The sequence below is a fragment of the Semicossyphus pulcher genome, unplaced genomic scaffold, assembly GCF_022749685.1.
Source record: "Semicossyphus pulcher isolate SPU_LCO1_2020_fin unplaced genomic scaffold, fSemPul1.0.p SCAF_16, whole genome shotgun sequence".
In the NCBI taxonomy this organism is placed as follows: Eukaryota; Metazoa; Chordata; class Actinopteri; order Labriformes; family Labridae; genus Semicossyphus; species Semicossyphus pulcher.
Genome location: NW_027211670.1, coordinates 12,239,134 through 12,258,771, shown reverse-complemented (window position 1 = coordinate 12,258,771; position 19,638 = coordinate 12,239,134). Strand labels below are relative to the sequence as shown.

The 19,638-nt window shown below is 43.6% G+C and overlaps 1 protein-coding gene across 1 annotated transcript in view; it reads left to right on the top strand.

The window, feature by feature from the left end:
* Positions 1 to 16,527, top strand: part of ntn2 (netrin 2) — a 41,846-nt gene extending 25,319 nt beyond the window's left edge. Inside the window, exons 4-7 of the mRNA XM_069665062.1 lie at positions 6,282 to 6,431; positions 8,435 to 8,488; positions 12,390 to 12,464; positions 12,556 to 16,527. Coding sequence (XP_069521163.1) covers positions 6,282 to 6,431; positions 8,435 to 8,488; positions 12,390 to 12,464; positions 12,556 to 12,941 — 665 coding nt within the window. The 3' untranslated portion in view covers positions 12,942 to 16,527. The remainder of the gene's footprint in view (positions 1 to 6,281; positions 6,432 to 8,434; positions 8,489 to 12,389; positions 12,465 to 12,555) is intronic.
* The last annotated feature ends 3,111 nt before the right edge of the window (positions 16,528 to 19,638 follow it).

The following is a 19,638-nucleotide window of genomic DNA, read 5'->3' as shown; positions in this document are numbered from 1 at the left end:
CTAAACTAACAGCCACTCCCCCAGCAGGCGATCGAGAGGTTTTGGCTTCACTTTTAGGGGAGCTGGCATGTCATGTCATGAGCACTTACTTTGCAACGGCCCTTAACAGCAGAAGATTAAACAGAGGCCGGTGTTTTGGTTCAATGAGTGACCATTTTAACTGGCGACTTTGAGCTGAATGCGTCTGTGGTCGTCGCAGTTACAGCGGCTGTTGAAAATAGGAAGAGAGCTGTCCTCGTAAATGCCCCTGTTGTTTTTCATCACGAGCTAAAAGTGTACTTTTCGGTTACGTCTTTGAAGTGTTGTTTGTGCAAACATGTCATATAGGCCACTAACGCTCAGTGGCGTTTTAAACGGTACTTGGTGTTAGACTAAAACAGGAAGAGAGCAAGTCAAAACCCAAACACTGGTCCCCGAAACGGCTCGTCATCGGTTGTTTGGAAGTATGTAATGTTTAAGGCAAGTGAGGTCAAGCAAAAAAAATTAAATGCAAACCCGTGTCTACGCTGCAAAGCAACACAACTAACTTTTTCAACCACCTGAAAAAACACCACAAAGTGCAGTATGAAGAGTGTATGAAGGCCAAGAGGAATTACGTCGCTACTCCCCGTCCCTGTCCAGCATCAAGTCAGACATCCATCACAGCAACACTGTACAGCCTAACACCCTATCCACCCAACCCCCAAAGACTCAGTGAAATTACTAACGATGCGCCAAATTCAGGTAAAGAACCTAATTTTAAGTGTTAGTTTGATGCTAATTTAGTACATGAGCCAGGATGCAGCACAAAATGGGACTAAAAGAGTCGCTCTGTTTATTTAAAAGTGAAAGATGTGAAAATAATCTGGATCTCAATATTGATCAAAATAATTGTGCAGCCCTAACTTGTATGCAATAGTTGCTTTTAGCAACTATAATCTATTTTTTCTTGCATTTTCTGTAAGTAAGGTTTAAGGGTCTCTAGGTCATGTCTATGTATAAATGTTGGTGTGTAGTACCAGTAAAGCATTACAAACCACTATGTTTACAAGTATAATGTCCTATTATATCAATCAGCAGTAGAGTATCAATATTAACATTTGTTTGTCTGAAAATGTCATGGATTATGACTTTAAGGTTAGTTTGACTTTTCATTTCCCCTCAGTGTTTACAAAATGTTCAAACAAAGCTGATTGAGATACTCAAACCCTACTAATACTCACACTCATAAATTATGATTGAAAACATGCACGGTCATGGTTACTTTCAATAAAAAACATCAGCATGTCTTGCCATAACATCGCAGAGAGAGATGGATTATTACTAAGCCAGAAGGTTTTCTGGCTGGCCCGCCACATGTTTCCCCATACCACACACCACATAATATTATCACTTGTCCAAGGCATTTCTCAAGGAAAAATGTATTAAACCCCTTTATTGTTTCACATATGAAGTGAATATTCTTCAGCCTGATACTATGCTGGAAGCGTTTCTCACCTCTCGCTGGACTCACAGCAAACATAACACCAGTTTCCTGTTCTTGTTGCTCAGGATAATATTCAAATCAATAGCAGATAGGGAGTGTTTCTTGTTCTGCTGCTCCAACTGAAGGTAAAGAATCACTTCCAGAACATTATAAAACATCGCTGCGAGCTGCCAGTGCTCATAGCCGTGAAGATCTTTTGGTTGAAATTTCATGGCGAGAATCTCCCACTGGCTTCCGCTCAGTTTTCCCTCTGCCGCCGACCCAAGTTGTAACTGAACACCAGGAGGTTAGAAATGGCACGATATTAGTTGCGCTGAGCAATTCATCATATAATGGCACACACTCCACAGCGACTCGGTCACATACCTTAAAAGTTAAGTCATCTGAACTGTTACTGCACCAAAACACTGGAGGAAAGATATCTGTCGAATCCTGACAGTAGATCAGTCCCGAGACGTGGGTCCTCATGTGCAAATTGTTCCCTCATCTTCCATTTCCTGCAATACCTGAGAGTATGATGCTCACACACACACAAGCAAGGCCCCTGATTCTGCAATTTGTCCTTATCAAAGCCTAAAGATCAGGTGGTAAACAGTTTATCCCGCTCCCTCACAAAAGGCCCCAGATGTGACGGAAATGAAAGTTAACGTCCGAAAAACCTCCGCTGAGCGGCTGGCTCTGTGATTGATCAGAGCAATTCCACAGCCTTCCAGGAGCCGTCATCTTCCTTCGCCTCAGCCTTTGCTCACTGTTTTTCTTCTCCAACTTCTCTATCTCCCATGATCGTTTGTAACCACCATCTCCTCTTCCTCCCCGACTTCTGGTTTTTCTTTCCATGACTAACTACAAGCCTTTAAAGCCTGTGTCTTTCTCTTATTCTTATATCCGAGTTTTGTTCTGCTCCATGTGTCAGGGTCAACATAGAGGTCACAAGTGTGGTATGGCTAAGGCAGGGGGGTTGTGTGTCATGTCTGAAATGGAGTTACAACAATAAAATACAGGTGTTTTCTAAAGGCGAGACAGGAGTGGGGAGGGCTTGGGCCAGCGCAGGCTCTCTGAGTGGACAAATAGGCCATGTCTGTTTCTAATAAGACAGCCAGCTCTGTGGACGGCTGTTTATACACAATCTGAGGAGTATATGAGGAGGAGTAACCACCTTTCTCCTGCCTCCATCACCACCATCACTTACCTCCAACATACACAAAACGTACACTGTCGTCCTCGTGAAGTATGAAGTTTCCCAATGCAAAGTGAATCTCCAGCTCTCCAGTTCAAATGCACAACCTCTGAAGGAGGCCTCTACGGTGTCACAAGCACTAAAACAGTCTGCAAAATAAAAGAAACATGGCAATTACCACATGGCCTGGCTGCAGGTCTTCAAGAATACAAAGTTTTTATGGGAATCCAAGCTGTACAGCTGTTATCCTTTGACAACAAAGAACATTGATTAAAGATATTAAAAATAAGGCCGTAGTCCACGAGAGTCCACGTGAAGCAACACTGGCCAACCACATTGGCCGTATGTTTCAAATATCTTTCTGAAACAGGGAATGAGGATATCTGCTGTCAGAGAACACTAACGGAAAAAGTATTACACAATCTGATTAGAAAAGTGAGTTGGTTAGTAGAATAGCACTGGCCTAAAGCAGCATGAAAACCTGATCAATGCGAGTAAGTTTAGCTAATACCTGTGAACATGATAAGAGTGGAGCTGTCCATTGCCATCTTAAGCTTATCAGATTCAACATAGTGGTATAATTTTAAAAGCTAAATCTGGCTAATCTCAAATAATTAGTGCAGATGATCTAATAATTTTGGAGATTAATTTGTACAAATTATTTAATTGAATTCTCGCCGTTCAACTATTTATACATACAAATATCTGGTGTAAAATGTTATACCGACTCAGAGTACAGAGCCTACATGTACCAGGATGCATTGTATGAGGGCAGTTCAAGCCTCTGCCACGCTCTGCTGAAATTCTCTCTGGCCATATAATCTGTTGCCCTATGCTTGAAAAAATATTGCTCAATATCCGAGTCAACCACAACACTGTAAAATGCATCCTCATCCATAACATCCTCTGCTCTCGTTATTTGGGAAGCCATTTTCACTTTTGTAGCACAGTTTAGAAGCTAATTAGCAATACAAGCAAAGGCGGAGGCTGGACGTCAAAGCTGAATGTAAAGGGCACAAGACAAGACTAATGCGTCCAAGTCTGTTATGCTAAACAGTGGGCAAAATCCTGTCTGTTGCCAATGGTCCATTAATCCATTACACCCCTAGGGTTAGAAAAGGCAGAACATAAGTTACGGTTAAAACATTTTTTCAACTAAAGGCACAAAATACATTACCCTCTCCAAATAATCACCAATAACTGCAGACAAAAAGCAGTCCTCGTAAGTACTTTAGCCCATATGCACACTCACTTCTGCAAAGAGCAACACAAATCAGTTAAAGTGAGCAAACGCCTGTCAAAGGACTACAAATCCCAACACAGTGCCTGTCAAGTCTGAAGGCGCAAAGGCTTGAAAAGTCATCAACCTCTGAGGACGTTTTTACTGCTTCTTAACTGGCCCGAGCCCCTGCACATAAAACTTCAGAAAAGCAGTCGAAGGAGGAGAGCTGGGGGTGGAGATTGACACCACCACCCCTGTCCCCATCCTACCGCTTACAAGCCACTCAGATCTGGCAGTCGCCGGTTGTTTACTGAACAACGTGAACATTGGCAGTAAACACTGATGTCTTAACAGCCTGATTCTTTTTACATAACTCACATCTTGTTCATACTGACCAGATTGAGTTGATAGCTTGTCCTTGTGATCAGCCAGGAAACAATGGCCACATGCCTCGGCAGGCATGACAGACCGACTCCAGACTTGTATCAGACTGATCAAGTAACTGGGGGTTTATCCCTCGTGTGCTTGGGTTGCATCCTTCAACAGGCAAAATGCTCATTTATGCAGATGACAAAATCCTTCGTATATCTGTGTCGGTCGGGTTTCATTTGCATTTTTTGATGGGACACACTCTGGTAATGCCATAGATTCTCAAATGGTTCTTGGGAAACGCAGTCCAGGTTGGCGCAGAGCAGCAAATAGTCCAGAAACCCTTTTTAAAATTGACCCTGACCTAACTCCTGCTTCTAACCCTGCCATATGCAGATGTGTATTTGATCTAGGTTGGTCAGAAACGCTTACAAAGCGTCCTCAAAGCTTGAGTTTCCTGGTTGGGCCTGCGTGACTCAAATGGTGGGGATTTTGCACGGACGCTGAAGCACCAGATTTACGTCTCGGCTTCAAACAGAGTGCAGCCACTTTGACACCTGTGGAACGGTCGGCCTTGCCGGAAAAAGCAAACGTGTTTCTGAAGATCTGAGCTGCAGTTAATCCCTTCCCCACCCTGCCGCCAGACACACACGATCACTCTTGGGTCAGTTTCAGCCATTTAAAACCCTCCCTTTGCCCAGTCAACAGGTGGTAGGGTCCTCAGGCTCCCCTCTGTTGTAAGGACTAAAAAATGTCCGGTGCAAATAAACACATTCACAGTTCCGTCAAGTGGTGGGAAGGAACCGTGGCATGTTAGCAGCTGCCTTTCTCTGGCAAGCCCTGTAACAAACTGTTGGGTTACAGGGTTTTTCCCCAAAGTGTCATTTTGGCCTTTCTTGTCTTTTCTTGATAATCTTGGGCAATGACAGCTATCGTGTTACAGTCAAGTCACTCTAAGTTTGCTTTAGTAATACTGCACTAGCCTGCGCCTGTTTGACACAGAATAACAGAAAATAGGAAAAGCCGAATGCTCACTCTGGATTTCATGGTTGTTGAATATTTGGCTTCTTGAAAGTAGATGAGATAGGAAAAGATCCTTTTCTGTACTAGAACTCTCTCTAATCTGTTTTAAGTACAGCCGATCAGTCCCACCCCTGCGCAAGAAGATTTAAAAGTCTTACAGTTGTTTTTTTTATGTCACTGACGTGTTTGTTTGGCTGGACAGCTGTGAAATGTTAAGTATGTGTTTGTTACTTAAAGAACAAATGTCTGTTTTGTGTATTTGAAGCCGCAGTTTGGTTAGATTCATTGTTGTTTATGCTGGTGAGCCCAGCAAAGGCTCTGTTTGGTTTGTACCCAAGCAGCACTGTGACTCTCGCTCCCCTCTTTCTCTCTCCAATCTTCTCCTTGACTTCTCACTCGCTGATACGTTGCTTCACCCTCTCCCTGTCATCCTCTCTCAGATCTTGTAAAACTCTCTCAGAAGGCTTTGCAACAACACGCCAGCTCTTGTATTTAACAGCTCTTTAAACCAGAAAAAGTCTCATGTTGCTTAAGAGGGCTTGAATAAATTGCCTAGAACCAGCAAAAGTCATAAAAGCTTTGCCAAAGCGAGGTGACCGGAGCATTGCTTGTTACTGTTGGCATTTGCTGGGCATCGACTGAACTTTCGGGAAGTGAAGAAACAGCAGAGCATGTGTCACGAGGCAGGCACCAGATTGCATACAGCATCTATAGGAGGGCACTGTGCGCTTTTCTGGGTCTACTGACAGTAATGTCCTACATGTATCCCCCAATCTTATTTGTCATCTGCTGTCTTCTATGTTCATACAATTCATTAATCTGCCTTCCACACGAACAGATAATCTATATTTCCTGGCAAAAACAGAAGCTTACAAGCTTTAAGCTAATACCCTACATCTTATCTGAGGAATAGGTTTGTGTCTTGTGTCCCATTTTGGTGTCTAATATATTTTCTCTCTCTCCTCTACCCTATATCACACCCCCACCTCCCTCACACCTGTCCCCAACCCTCGACCCCACCCCAGCCTGTGACTGCCACCCTGTGGGCGCAGCAGGCAAGACGTGCAACCAGACCACAGGCCAATGCCCCTGCAAGGACGGTGTCACTGGCATCACCTGCAACCGCTGCGCCAAGGGCTACCAGCAGAGTCGCTCACCTGTGGCCCCCTGCATCAGTGAGTGACCCACGTAGAGATGCATGTGACCCTTACACTGTTTTCTGTTTGGTAATTGAATCACAATGTCATTGAGTTATTGCATAAAACTAAGCTAATTAAACTAATTAAAAGCCGCATTAACCAATGGAGATGACAGAGCATATTTGAAAGCACACCTCACTGTAGCCTAAAGTCATTTGGCGATTTTGACAGGCACACCCATACCGATCTCTACACTGCATATACACAGTACACTTGTTCTGTGGGTTTGCATGGCCACTGAAAGTGAAATAATAATTTCATAGAGAAAACGGGTGCAATAAAGTCAGCATTGAGCTGGTGGTGTGAGAGCTCAAGGCTTGCTTATTGTTGTCCACTTTCAGTGTGTGTGTTTGTGTAGTCTTGTTCCTGTAGTTTGCATGTCTACTACATCAGGTTTTTAATTTCCTGTGACAAGCATGTGTATGTGGATTATGAAACTTGCCAGTGGCCCAAGCACATGCAGGCATGTGTAATAGAGGGCTACTTTCCTCCACACTGTGTGCCAGGACGTGAGGGCACTCATAGCACACACTCACAAGAAAACCTCCACCAAAGCAAACCGTGCCGCCCAGTGCCGTACCGAGCTGTGCCACACTGTGCCACATGCTGCCATGTTGTTCCTCTCACATGCGGCTCCCGGAGCAGATGGTGGATAGGCGAGAAGGAGCAAACAACTGTGGTCATGGATGGCGAATCCCACTCGTTTAAGTACATGCGCACATTTGGATGCATTACGAAAAGTGCTAATGAAAACTGTGTGTCAATATGGCCTCATGGTAGGCATCTTACCTCCTTTTGAGGCTCCCAAACCCCAAGACAGACGTCAAGCCCATTAAGCAGCCAATTAGTATGATGGCAGCAACCCTCATCTGAATGATCCTTTCATCATCTGTCTGTCTTCACAAGATGTGGCCATGAGGGCACACAGACTCAAAGTGGCTTCTAGCAGCTGCGCCTGCCTTCAAAAAGAGCTGTGCCCTTGTTTGTTTTTGTTGGCGGGGTGTCCATAATTTCAGGAGAGACAACTGCTGCTTTTGCCTAAAAACAGCTTTCCAACAACCCCCCGTACCTCTCGCCAAACACACTCCCACTCACTTGGTTCAAACCCTCAACCTCCAAATCCAATCAAAAGCAGATCCTCTGGGTGGATACTAAGCCGGCGTTCCAGTAACTCTCTTTATGGTAAAAGCAGAAAGCCCGTTGTTAGCATTAGCATTTGTATTGGAAAGTTGCATACGATTAGCAGAGAAGTCCTGGAGGAATTCCACAAGGCACTTTTTAGAGAAGCCAGCGGGCACAGCGAGGGAGGACTGCATCTGTCTCAAGATGATCCAACCAAAATTGCCCCTTTGCCATCTGTCCATCTGTCTATGCATGCCTGCATGGAGATTACACAGCAGTGTTAACCCAGCATCTGTCAGGGGCGGACAAGACTAATCTAGTGCAGCCACCTTTCCATTTGAATCGCTGTGTCTCAAAGAGTCTAATTCTGTCTCAGATGTATCGAGTGTGCCGAATTTGAAAGGAATGACCTCTCCATACCGGATTACTGGGTTAATTTGTAATGCATCTACTGAGTCCGACTCAAAGCTTAAATTTGGTTCTCTGATCTTAGAGGTTCTGGTCCTCCGATCTCTCAATGTATTTCATTAAACTGACAGTGAAACCGCCACATTAGTGCGTGGAATGCATGGTTTATATGAGCCTGTCTTCCCTCTAACCACCAATAAGCTTCCCTGTCAGTCTGTCAGTGTTTATCTAGCATATCTGTCTGCAGTGCCCCATGTGTTTTTACGTGCATAATTGACATATGTCATAATCCAAGGCCTACTGTATAACAAATTCAAACACACCCTCTTTCTTTGACCACACATGCACTCTACAGCAGGCATACCACAAGATTACTTACACCATACTTAAAAGGTATGGATTTACATTAAACCAGTGAAATAACTTTGTATTTCTTGTGCGTGTTTCAGAAATCCCTGTGGTCAACCCCACAGCTGTGGTGAGCAGCACAGAGGAACCAGCAGGTTAGTATACTCTCTCTGTCTGCACCTCGCCCATAAGCAACACTGCTTTACGAGAGGAACAAAAACACATTTTTTAATATTTCTGGACTTGAGTTTTAAGGTGTGGAATAAATATTAATGAAGGGTGGGTCCCCCCTTTTGAAGTTCTGCAAAGAGAACGAGTGCTCTGGGGCCTGCAGAATTTTTCCATTGTCTTAAAAACCTGTGTCCTTGGCACAGTTTCCCCAGCCGCTAACCTCAAGTTAGTAGAGCCTTGCTGTGCTCAAAGTATAGCTGCAGCTTTAAGCCAAAGCCAGCTGATAGACAGGAGGGGTGATTAGTTAAAGTTAAGCTGGGAGATGGACTGGAAGGGGGAGTTCTGAGGCGTGAAAAGAGTTTTGGCAAGGGACTGGGGGGAAATTTGTTCAGTCTCTCCCTTTAACTGTCCAATACAGGCTCCAGTCAATTACCCTGCCCTTATTTTTCATTCTGCGGCTTTTTGATTTAAAGGATGGTGTTGATTTGGAAATGTTGATTCATTACTACGTTTATAACATATATCATCACTCAGGCTGCAGATCCTACCTCCCACTTTGCCAAAGATACTTTACTGCGCCACTTAAAGCATATAGTCTTCCAGTTTTTACGTCCACTCTCTTCTACAAAATATGCATATTTTATATGGACTTCTTACATTTCAAAAGGTTAAGGATATGAGGTATTGGTTTAAGAATGTCTTGATTGGCCCAACTGACTGCTATCACAGGGTAATAGAAAAGCTGCAGGTCAAACTTGGTACATGTGAAAAGCATCTAGTGAAACATATATTTGAGGGTATAGAAAGAATCAATTGTTCAGAAAACTTGTTTGCCAGAGTAACATGAGAAAATGTACACCACTCTCATGTCTGTACAGTAAATTAATAAGCTAAGCTAACTGGTTTGCTAAGCTTGTAGTCTGGAAACAAAAATATGACCTTTTAATGTTACAGATAAAACAGAGGAGATATAACAGATTTTGTTACTTTTTTGACAGTGCCAGATAAGCAGCTAATCTAAGCTAAATTGCTGCTGGCTCCAAACTTACATTTCCTACACAGACACAAAGATACTATTCATGCTATCGTCCAAATATGGGCATGAAAGCACAGAACGCATTTCCTGAATTATCTAAATATTGCTTCAATGGTTAAATGATTTTGATAATCATTTTCTTACATTTTAAGTTTCTTTTTGCATTTGCAATTTCTCCTGCTTCCTGTCATTACATGGGCCTCTCAGAACACAAAAATGCATAGGCCAGCCTTTTCTTGTGTTTCCTACTTTCCTGGGAAAATGTTACGGGGTCCTAGAACACAAGAGTTGTTGATCGCCAATTCACCTCAGGCTCTACCAAACACAGAAAGCGTTTCCCCCAGCTTTCTCCTTCCTAAACTACGGAACGAGGTTTGCCATCAGAAACCAAAGGCCCCAAAATGTTTTTGTGTAAGGGGCGTTGGATGCAATTTGTCCTTGTCATGGCACAGTGAGAGGGGCTCAAGGGAACGAGGGCATCGAGAGCCCCAGAGCCAATTGAGAGTTCTTTCAGTGGGCTGGTCTTCTGGGTCAGTGGGCGATTGACCGAGAGCTTTTCCAGGTGAACAGCCAGCAGTGAGTGACTCTTCATGGGAAACACAGCCTCCTCGCCAGCGCTTCACTACTGATACCTTAAGGCAAGCCACTGTATACCACACACACAGACAGTGGCAGTCTGTCTAATGAAATCCATGCACATCTCATGCAAATGCATGCCTGTCACAGTTGCATGCACACTTACACGATAATGATCTGCACATGAAACCACATGCTCTTTTATATTGAAAAGGGCCTTGAGCAATTTATGATATAAAAATCATTTATTAACAGTCTGTGAGTTCTAGTACAAATCCATCCACACATACACCTCTGCACCCGTCAACAACTACACCTCCACTCATAGTTTTCCTTTTAAAGTCACTCAGGTTATTGGAAGCTGCCATCTGCTCTCTCTCTCTCCCTTTCCTTCCTTTTCTCTCCACTCTCTGACTAATAAAATCTCCTGCGCTCTGATATACAGCCAAGCCTCCTGGACATTTTTATGGGCTCCTCGTTCCCCGGTTTCTCCTCCTGCCCTCCCTCTATTGCTCTATCCATCCTTACCCAAAAAATGAACGATACAACACCCGTTCTCTCATGCAACCTGGAAAGCGGAATTTCTCTCTCTCACGTTAGTTTTTTTTTTTTCTAATTGGAGCATTTCATGTCCAACAATTTGACTTTGTTTGCTTTGGGAAGCAACAATAACTAAATGGTTATCCTTTTGAAGGCAATGAGAGGCCTCACCGCAGATACCAGTCCAGTGAGCAGCATGTGGTTTTTCAGTTTCATGCCCTTGCATTCCAAGTGTGGTCAGCTTTTGGTGTCCTCTCACTAAAACTGACTACAAGCACGTTTAGAAATGACCTTCTTGGCATTCTCTGCATTTCAGTAAATCACTCTTCTTTACTTCCTTAACCTTGTGTCATTCTCATAGTTTTGTAATAAAAGTAAGTGGTTCCAACATTCAACGCTTCATAAAATCCAGTGGCGTCGAGTCAAGTAAAGAAGAGCAAATGATCAGCAGTACCTCTTTCTTTCTTGTCACAGTTCCAGTGGCAGAAGTTACCATAAGCACAATATAAAAACTAACTGCAATAATTTAAATTCAACATTATTGATACCTAAGATGAGGACTTTGTTTGGTCTTTGAAAGTTTACTTAATTTTCCTTCTGCTCTCAGCCAATGGCAAACTTTTTATGATCACAGAGAAAAATGAATATTTCAGTGTCACAAGAAACTAATCATGGAGAATGACTATACCACTGTGTCTTTTTGACTTAATCTCCATCTCCATTTTGCTGGTCTTGTACAGTCATTTTCAGCACCAATTTAACAATAAGTGTAATCATTGATTTTTATTCAGGCTCAAGATTAAGTTTGGTTCCAATAATGAAAAGAGGGGAGGTTACAGCCAGAGACGTTGTTGCTTCAAGTCCGAGATTTAGAAATTCCGGGCATGTTTACAATGGGGTTTCCATATTTGTGTGAAGAAGGGTCGATCAGCGAAAGCTCATCGATAAGTGACAACTAAACCAACCCAAAGCTGTTTTAAGAGTCAGTAAAAAAGTCACTCAGCCAAGAGGTCCATTTTAAATGTCACAAATGTAATTGTAACACCTCATCACTGGGGGCTCCGCCCATGAATGGTCAGTAGAGGTCATCTGTCCAATGTGTGGTCCAAGTCTTCACGCTGGCAGCCAAGGTCTATTTGCATACATCCAACCATGACCTGCTTCCAGCACGCTCTGCCTTTCCTCAAGATCCCAGAAAACATGTCAAACTGAACACTTTTACTGCTCTGGTATGTTTCACTTGCCTCCCAGCACCGGCTGTTGGAGGGGTTTGATGTGTGATTTGTCAGAAGTTGTATTTTAGCACATAAAACCAAAAAAGCAAAGCATTTTCCAATCTGATCAGTTTCCCTTTTAGCCTTTGGCTTTATTAGTGGATATATAGGTATGAGGGCAACTATGAATAACCATACTTACCCCAAAGATACAAAACAAAACACAGAACACATCCAGAGCACAGTCATTCATTTTGATGCTGGTGTTTACTGGTGGTTTCACAGTGCGTAAAAGTTTCCAATGATTTTCTCGCAGTAACTGCAACTCCTGGTTGCTATTTATGTGCTACAACAACACCGCATAATGCACTATGAAATGGTGCGAAATAGTCCTTCAACCTTTTGGCAACACTTCACATTTCAAGTGTGTAAGTGTCCCATTATGTGCGTCATTAAAGTGTCCATAAGTGTTACAGCCTGCATTGGAGGAGTGAATCTTGGTTGTCCTTTATTTTGCAGATTGTGAGTCCTATTGTAAACCAGTGAAGGGCAACCTGAAGATCAACATGAAGAAATATTGCAAGAAGGATTATGGTAAGAGAGATTAATTCTAACCATGATTTATACATACGAGTACTGTGTTAGAGTATTTACCTGAGTGTATTGTTTTTAAAAACGTCCTCAGCTGTCCAAGTGAACGTGCTCGACATGGAGACGGTTGGAGACTGGGCAAAGTTCTCGGTTAACTTGGTGTCTGTGTACAAGAGTCGCGGCGAGCCCCTGAAACGAGGCGACAACATCCTGTGGGTGCACATGAAGGACCTCGCCTGCAAATGTCCCAAGATCCAGATGAGCAAAAGATTCTTGGTGATGGGCGGCAGCGACGGCGGAACGGGCCCAGGAGCAGGTCCGGGGGTTGGGCCTGGGGGCGCGGCCACCAGTCCAGGGGCGGAGCGTGTTGGCCTTGTGGCTGATAAGAACAGCCTGGTGATCCAGTGGAGGGACGTTTGGACAAGACGCCTGAGGAAGTTCCAGCGCAAAGAGAAGAAGGGGAAGTGCAGCAAAGCGTGATGGGAAAGCAGAGTTCATCCCTACCTCTCCCACCATCATGAACCCTTACCCCTCTCTTCCCTGTTGAATCCTGTCTCCCTCCATCACCAGAACTCTGCACATTAGAAAGACTGCATGTACCCTACCTGTTTTAAGGACCACGTTTTGTGTATATTGTATAATTATTTTCCTTTTTATTTTTCTAGTATTGTCTTTATGTCAGTTGTCTTTTTTTTGTCCTATTGGTTTGCCTTAAAAAGGGACCATTAAAAAGGGTATGAAGTGTAAAAGCAGACGCCATTCCCTCCCTCGGCGACGACAGCGGAAATGTCCACTCGTCTACATACTACAACCCCCTGACCCTCAGCCTCCTCTTCCTCCTGTCAAGACTGTCTCCTGCCACTTTGTTTGACACATAATAATACCAGTGCTCACATTTCACATGCTTCTCTGAGGATTTTATTCAACAGTGTTTGTCACTTCAGAGATTCTGACTGACTCCAGCCAAAAGACAAGCTGCACATCCTCAGCTTGGCCTCCTCACGTTTCACTCTAGAAACAAGCTCAGTTAAGATCAGCATCACCTGACAACCTCTCAACTTTTGCTGTTAAAATGTTCAAAACGGGCCTATACTTGCTCCAGGTCTCTGCAGTAACTTCTACAGACTGTTATTTTAAAACTCTTGTCCTGTGAGGAACCAAGGGCTCCCTTTGCAGGGACATTTTCCACAGCAAACCTCAGTCTCACCACCACTGCTGCTGCCACCAGACAGCCCTCACAGAATAAACTGCTCATGTAGGCTGTTTTATCTGCTCATATTACAGCTCATATTCATCATGTGGCTATGTTTTATCTCATCCATCCACATCCTTTGAGATACATCTTTTTGTTTCGTTTTAAGCAAAACAAACCCTGTAAGCATGTGTGAGTCACTTTTCAGCCCTCCGGGATTGTGCCTCTTCACCACAAGTCCCTCTCACCAGTGGTTTATAAAGTCATGCATCACCATCATGATTCATTGCATGTCACTTTTTATGTGGAAGACAGATTAAGCGTTGTGGACAAATGGCTGGAATTTCAGAACAATACCAATATTTCCAAGGAGACGTTTTGATTTATGGATAATGTCTTCCGATGGGTAATGGCCTTCCAGATGTTGCTGTGTGGCCAATGTCATGTCTTTGTATTTAAATGTCTGAACATGTTCCTGATGTGTCCAGTGACTGGCAGGCTTTTGTTTGCCAAAATAAGAGATTGAAACGAGAGTTCCTTTTCATGCAGTAAAAAAGAAAACCAAGGCGGATAAACAACATAGTTGTGTTTTTCTCAAGCATATTTTGACAAAATGAATGAGGCTGGAAAGTTTTTAGTGCTCACTGATTGTATTATGACATGAGAGGATCATATTACATTCCTCATGTGCTTTGTTATGTTTGCATGTTTGTGGTTTCTTGCTGGTCCATCAAAACCTTACAGTGAGCAGACTAAGACGTTAAACCAATATAAGCATCAAGATCCAAAGGAAAACTTCCCAAGTTATCTTCCCCCCACTTGCCTACCCTGACACAGTCCCTGTCATCCTTTGCCAAATAAGCATAGTCAGTTTTTAAATTCAATTAAGAGACGATGGGAGTCAGGACCAACTGAAACCACAGAGAGACCCGTCTGGTTGCTCTCAAGCTTTTTATCTGCCTTTTGCTGTTATTTCATTTTGTAAAGCACATTACAATTTATTTAAAAAGAGTACAAGATAAATACACAGTTTTGAGGGGCACATCAAGTCGGCGTAGCAGCGAGTGCGCCGACAGGCATGTCATGCTAGCTAGTGGTTACGCTCCTCTGGCTGCGGTGGTATGTTTGGTTTGTCATCCTTCCAAAAGTGTCTCTCCTCTGCTCTCTTCTCCGCGTCAGCGACCACCCTCCCCAGTCTCTCTCTTTAACCCATTATGCATGTTGTGTATTCAGTGTTTTTTAGATAAGTGGCAGCACAGAACGAGGCTGCCAGAACTCTTCAGTGGTGTACTGTACTGCACTGTAGTTCCTGTTTTCACATCTTCCGAGAATGTATGTCAAACTGTGAAGAACGCACTCATGCAGGTGTTTGGTCTGATTGTAAGTGTTAATGAAATAATGTCACCAAGCTTAAGAATGTGGACGCCAGGACATTTGATGCTATTATAAACTATGAACAGGGTTGGATGTTGTGGAGTGATTGTTGATATTCATGCCTTTGTGTCTCTGAATGACTTTTTTTTATTATCTAATCCAAAAACAAACCCTTAACCAAAATGAGAAATCCCCCCACTGTGATTTCTGGTGGGTGACGAAACAGCGATGTTGAACTTTTTTGATGGGGCAAAAATCCCACTGTTGGAATTTTCCAACAATGCAGAACCAAACAGTCGATTATTTGTGCGATGGCTGCATGACACGGCCTGTCAGACAGGTGGTGTTACAGTAGCACCAGTCTCCTCGTCATGGTATGCGAGTATGGTGTGCCATATTATGATTGATGGTCAAATTACGTGCCTGTGAGGCCTCTTTGGCACTCAACCCCTTAAGCACCAATCCTCTCATGGGGTAACCGGAGTGTCCTTGAATTTGGGCTTTGATGAGTCGCTCAAAATCCTTTCTTTTCTCCAGATTGGCACTGGGTTTCCCTTTTCTTAGGTGCCCACCCTGACTGTTGGAATAGAGATAAGAAAAGAGCCAGATGTTGTTTTGGGGAGGTGGAAGTGTAGTCTTGTGAAAGCTTTTTAGTGAGCCTCATAGGGAGAGCCGTCCTGTTGTTTTACGTTAACAAGCCGAGCAGCTTGGCAGTGGAACTGAGGCCCTAACTGCTTTGCTTTGTTTCCCCCCCCTTTGCAGCATTTATAGCATTCACAGGTGTGTGTGTGTGAGAGTGTGTCTGTGTGTCTAATTAACCCAATCCAAGTAAACAAGTGATATGCACATGAACTGAAAGTGCAGAGAGGTGAGAGAGCTCTCGTTTGAAGGCAGACTTGCCACGCTTAAATGTTTGCATTAAGGATGATGAAGAATTATCATTGACATTTTTTCCTGGCCTTCGTTTCACGTCCATCTTGTGCCATCTTTACATTTTGTTTATTAAGTCTTGACACATTTTTCAATGTTGTAAATATGTACTGAACTGCCTCTGCCATTCATGTTGTCTTTTGTAAAGCATCATTTGGCCTGGGATGACTCACGTGTATGGATGTACAAACCAGATGATGTTATATGGATGTAGAAACCAGAAACATATGCTTTTGTGATCACCACCAGAAGTTGTGGTTCAAATATTACACAGAATGTATTCCTTTTTGGTTTTCAACCGCTCAATTGTTAATGACTTTGAGGAAAAAAATGTGACACGGGCTGATCGGACCCTCTGCTTTTCCCATAGAGGTACAGACAGCAACTGACACAACAAACCCACAACCTTCAGTTACAGGAACGTCCCGGGAATAATGATTCACTTACACGAAAAAATGTCCACCTACCTTTCAAGGGGGAACAAAGGGAGTCTTCCTTCAGTTCAGTCCAGCTCTTCACTTCTGTTATATCAAAGTCTTCCTTGTACATTTTCCTCTGAGGCAATGAACCACTGACTTTTTAATCTAAATGATAAAAAAATAAATTATTAGTTAATGAGCTGTGTGTTGTGTTGATCATCTGTCTCTTTAATTGCAGCCGTGAGCCGAAGCGGCGGAAATAATATCAAATAGATATGTGTGTGATCTCTGTTGGAAAATATGCTCACATACAGCGGGCACAGCTCTGGTGTGTTTCCACTCACGGAGGCTGGACCGGGGTTCAGAGGGGGAGAGGACCGGGTAGAGCGGCTCCCCTCCTCTATGAACAGAGCAGAAGCAAGAGCTCTGTAAATAAACAGTGAGGCACACGCACACTCTTGAATGTGTACCTCACCTCTGAGGAAACCCAACTCCAGAGTCAGGTCCAAAGCAGGAAACTACTTACTCTCTTTCTCTTTTTCCTTCTCCCCCCCCCTTCCCCCCCTCTCTCACCTACAGTCTCCTCTCTCCTCGTCTCCCCACCCTCTAACCAAACAGCCAACTCCATCCATCCTCCTGAAGGTAAATTACAGGAAAGCAACCATTTATCATCACTCTCCCCAGGCATGGCCATCAAGGCTTTGAGAAGAGAGGTTGCTGAGATTGTCTGCGCGCACGCACACACACACACACACACCATGACATATGTCTCTGCATTCAGCAAATCCATTCCTGGCCTCCCATCAGCTTGCTATTTCTGTCCAGTCCCCATTATACCAAAACAGCATGAATGGCTACCAACCAACTGGACAGTGGAAATCCAGATTTATAGTCCACCGAGAGATTCAGCAGCAAGAAAAGACTCACGGCAAGTTAGACTGCACACTTTGTTACTTCACAAGACTCCAAGTTTGATTGAAATCTACCAGGATTTGAATCATCTCCCCTTTCTCTCTCTGGTTTTCTTCTGCACTGCTTCTAACTGAACAGATAGGCACCATGCTCTCAAGCTTGTGAAATTACCCTCACACTATTTCTTTATTTCTCTGTACGACAAACATTTTGCATAGACGTATAAACTAGGGATAGACCGATTATCGGCCGGGCCGATTATCGGCGCATATCGGCATCGGCCTTTTCTTTTTCTTTTTTTTTTTTCTTTTATCCGACGGCTGATTAGGGATCAATTTTAAACTGGGTTATTTTGGCTCTGATGCATATGCTTAAAGGCATTTAAACAAAGTTAAGTGTTGGAGTATGTATTATTCAAAATATTGACGCCAATATTTTCACTTTTACTGCAAATGAATATCGGCTTCAAATATCAGTTATCGGCCTTCTTGACTACTAATAATTGGTATTGGCCCTGAAAAAACCATATCGGTCTATCTCTAGTATAAATAACAGGATAGTTATGAACCCGTCTTCCTCTGTGACATTATCTCAGGTCTTGAGAGTCTCTCAAACCAGAAGGCCACCTTCCCATCCCCTAACAGGCCTCTTCAACACGTATTAAAAGGATGTAGCCTTTACACTAGTATATCAAAAACAACCGTATTTTAAAGTCATGTTTTCCATTTTTACCCATCCTTTCCAACATTGCACCGACTTGCACCAACACCCAATGTCTCATGTATTGATCCTTGGTGTCAGTGCAGTCAGCTTGCTGCTGTGAAACAAAGGTTGAGGGGTTCCTTCTTGTGTTCGTTGACAGTTCTCGCTGAAATTAAATTCATATTTGATTACAAGAATTCACTTTTGCTTCTTTCCTAAAGCTGTGTCAAACTGATCAGTCTTAAACTGTGCTCAAGGAACCATTTCAGTGCTCGCAGAGAAAACCGAGCTCTGGAAGGAGACTGGTCTGGGAGAGATCTGCTGCTATAGCGCTGGAAAAGAGCAAAGCGGATCCAGCCAAATACTGTCCATTCTTCCTCCTCCCTTATCCTACTGACACTCACACACATCCACTCAAACACACACCACCCAGCGGCAGACGAGGGGGGCTTACCAATCGTGCTTTCATAAGCTGCCAAAGCGGCTTCATTGGCTTTAAATGGAGCCTCATTACCACTGTGCTTCAAAGCTCAACGACGGCGTTTTCCAGCATGGGGTCTCAGTGTGTGTGTGTGTGTGTGTGTGTGTGTGTGTGTGTGTGTGTGTCTAGGTCTGTTTCCTAAATCTTCTCTTTCCCCTAATGCACTTCTTTTATTTCTCGCCACATTCACGACTTTCCATTCTAATGATCTCTATAACTTTCTTCACTTTTTACTCCCCCCCCCCCCCATCATCTCGCTCCCCCTCAGAGACAGCGAATGCACGTGTGAATATCTGAATGTATCTGTGAACACTCATGCGAGTTTGCGAGTGTGTGTGGGTCACAAAGTGTTAACCCCCCCTGAAAACCGCAAAAAATGTGGCGAGAAATCTGTGTGGACCGAGATCATAAATATTCAGAGGTGAAGGTCTGATCTCTCTCCCTCTGCTGCACGTCTTTCCTCTGAGTGAAACCAGCTGTCGTCTGAAGAGACACCACTCCCTCTGGAACTGACAACATGCGTGACAATGACCACACCTCTGCGCGCACATCTGTCATCCTCCAATCTCTCCATTTTTCCATTGAACTTAAAAAAGAACAGAAATGTCTTCTTCTCACTCTCAACCCATCCGATCTTTTCGCCAACAAAAGGGCCGATCACGTCAACGATGCTGGCGGACAATTTTCCAGACACAAACACACAGTGTCGAGGATTGTAAGGGGCTGCTGTTGCACAAAACTGAGCTTCAGTGTTCCTTTGTTGCTCTTTTTTATTGGAGAAACAAACTTTATTGAGCCATTGAGTGATTGAAAATGAGCGAGGAATAGGGGGTAATTTAAAACCAGTGTGGTCCCTGATAGGAGCATTGTGCAGCACAAGCCTGCTCCTAATCCGCCCCTCAGCTTTGTGTTTGATTGGGTACTGTTGAAAATGGGGATGAGTCTGCGTCTTCAAAGCCTGTAACATAAGAGGAATGTGTGTGTGCATGTGTGTGCGTGTGTCGCCCACATATTAAGGTGATCACAAAAAGCGGATTGTGTGCAGACGGACAAACAGAAATTACACTGATACATTTTGCATAAGCTCTTTGTCTCACTTATTACGGCAGATTTTAATAGCTTTGCTTCATGAATTACACTCCTGACCTTTTGGCTGAATTATACAAC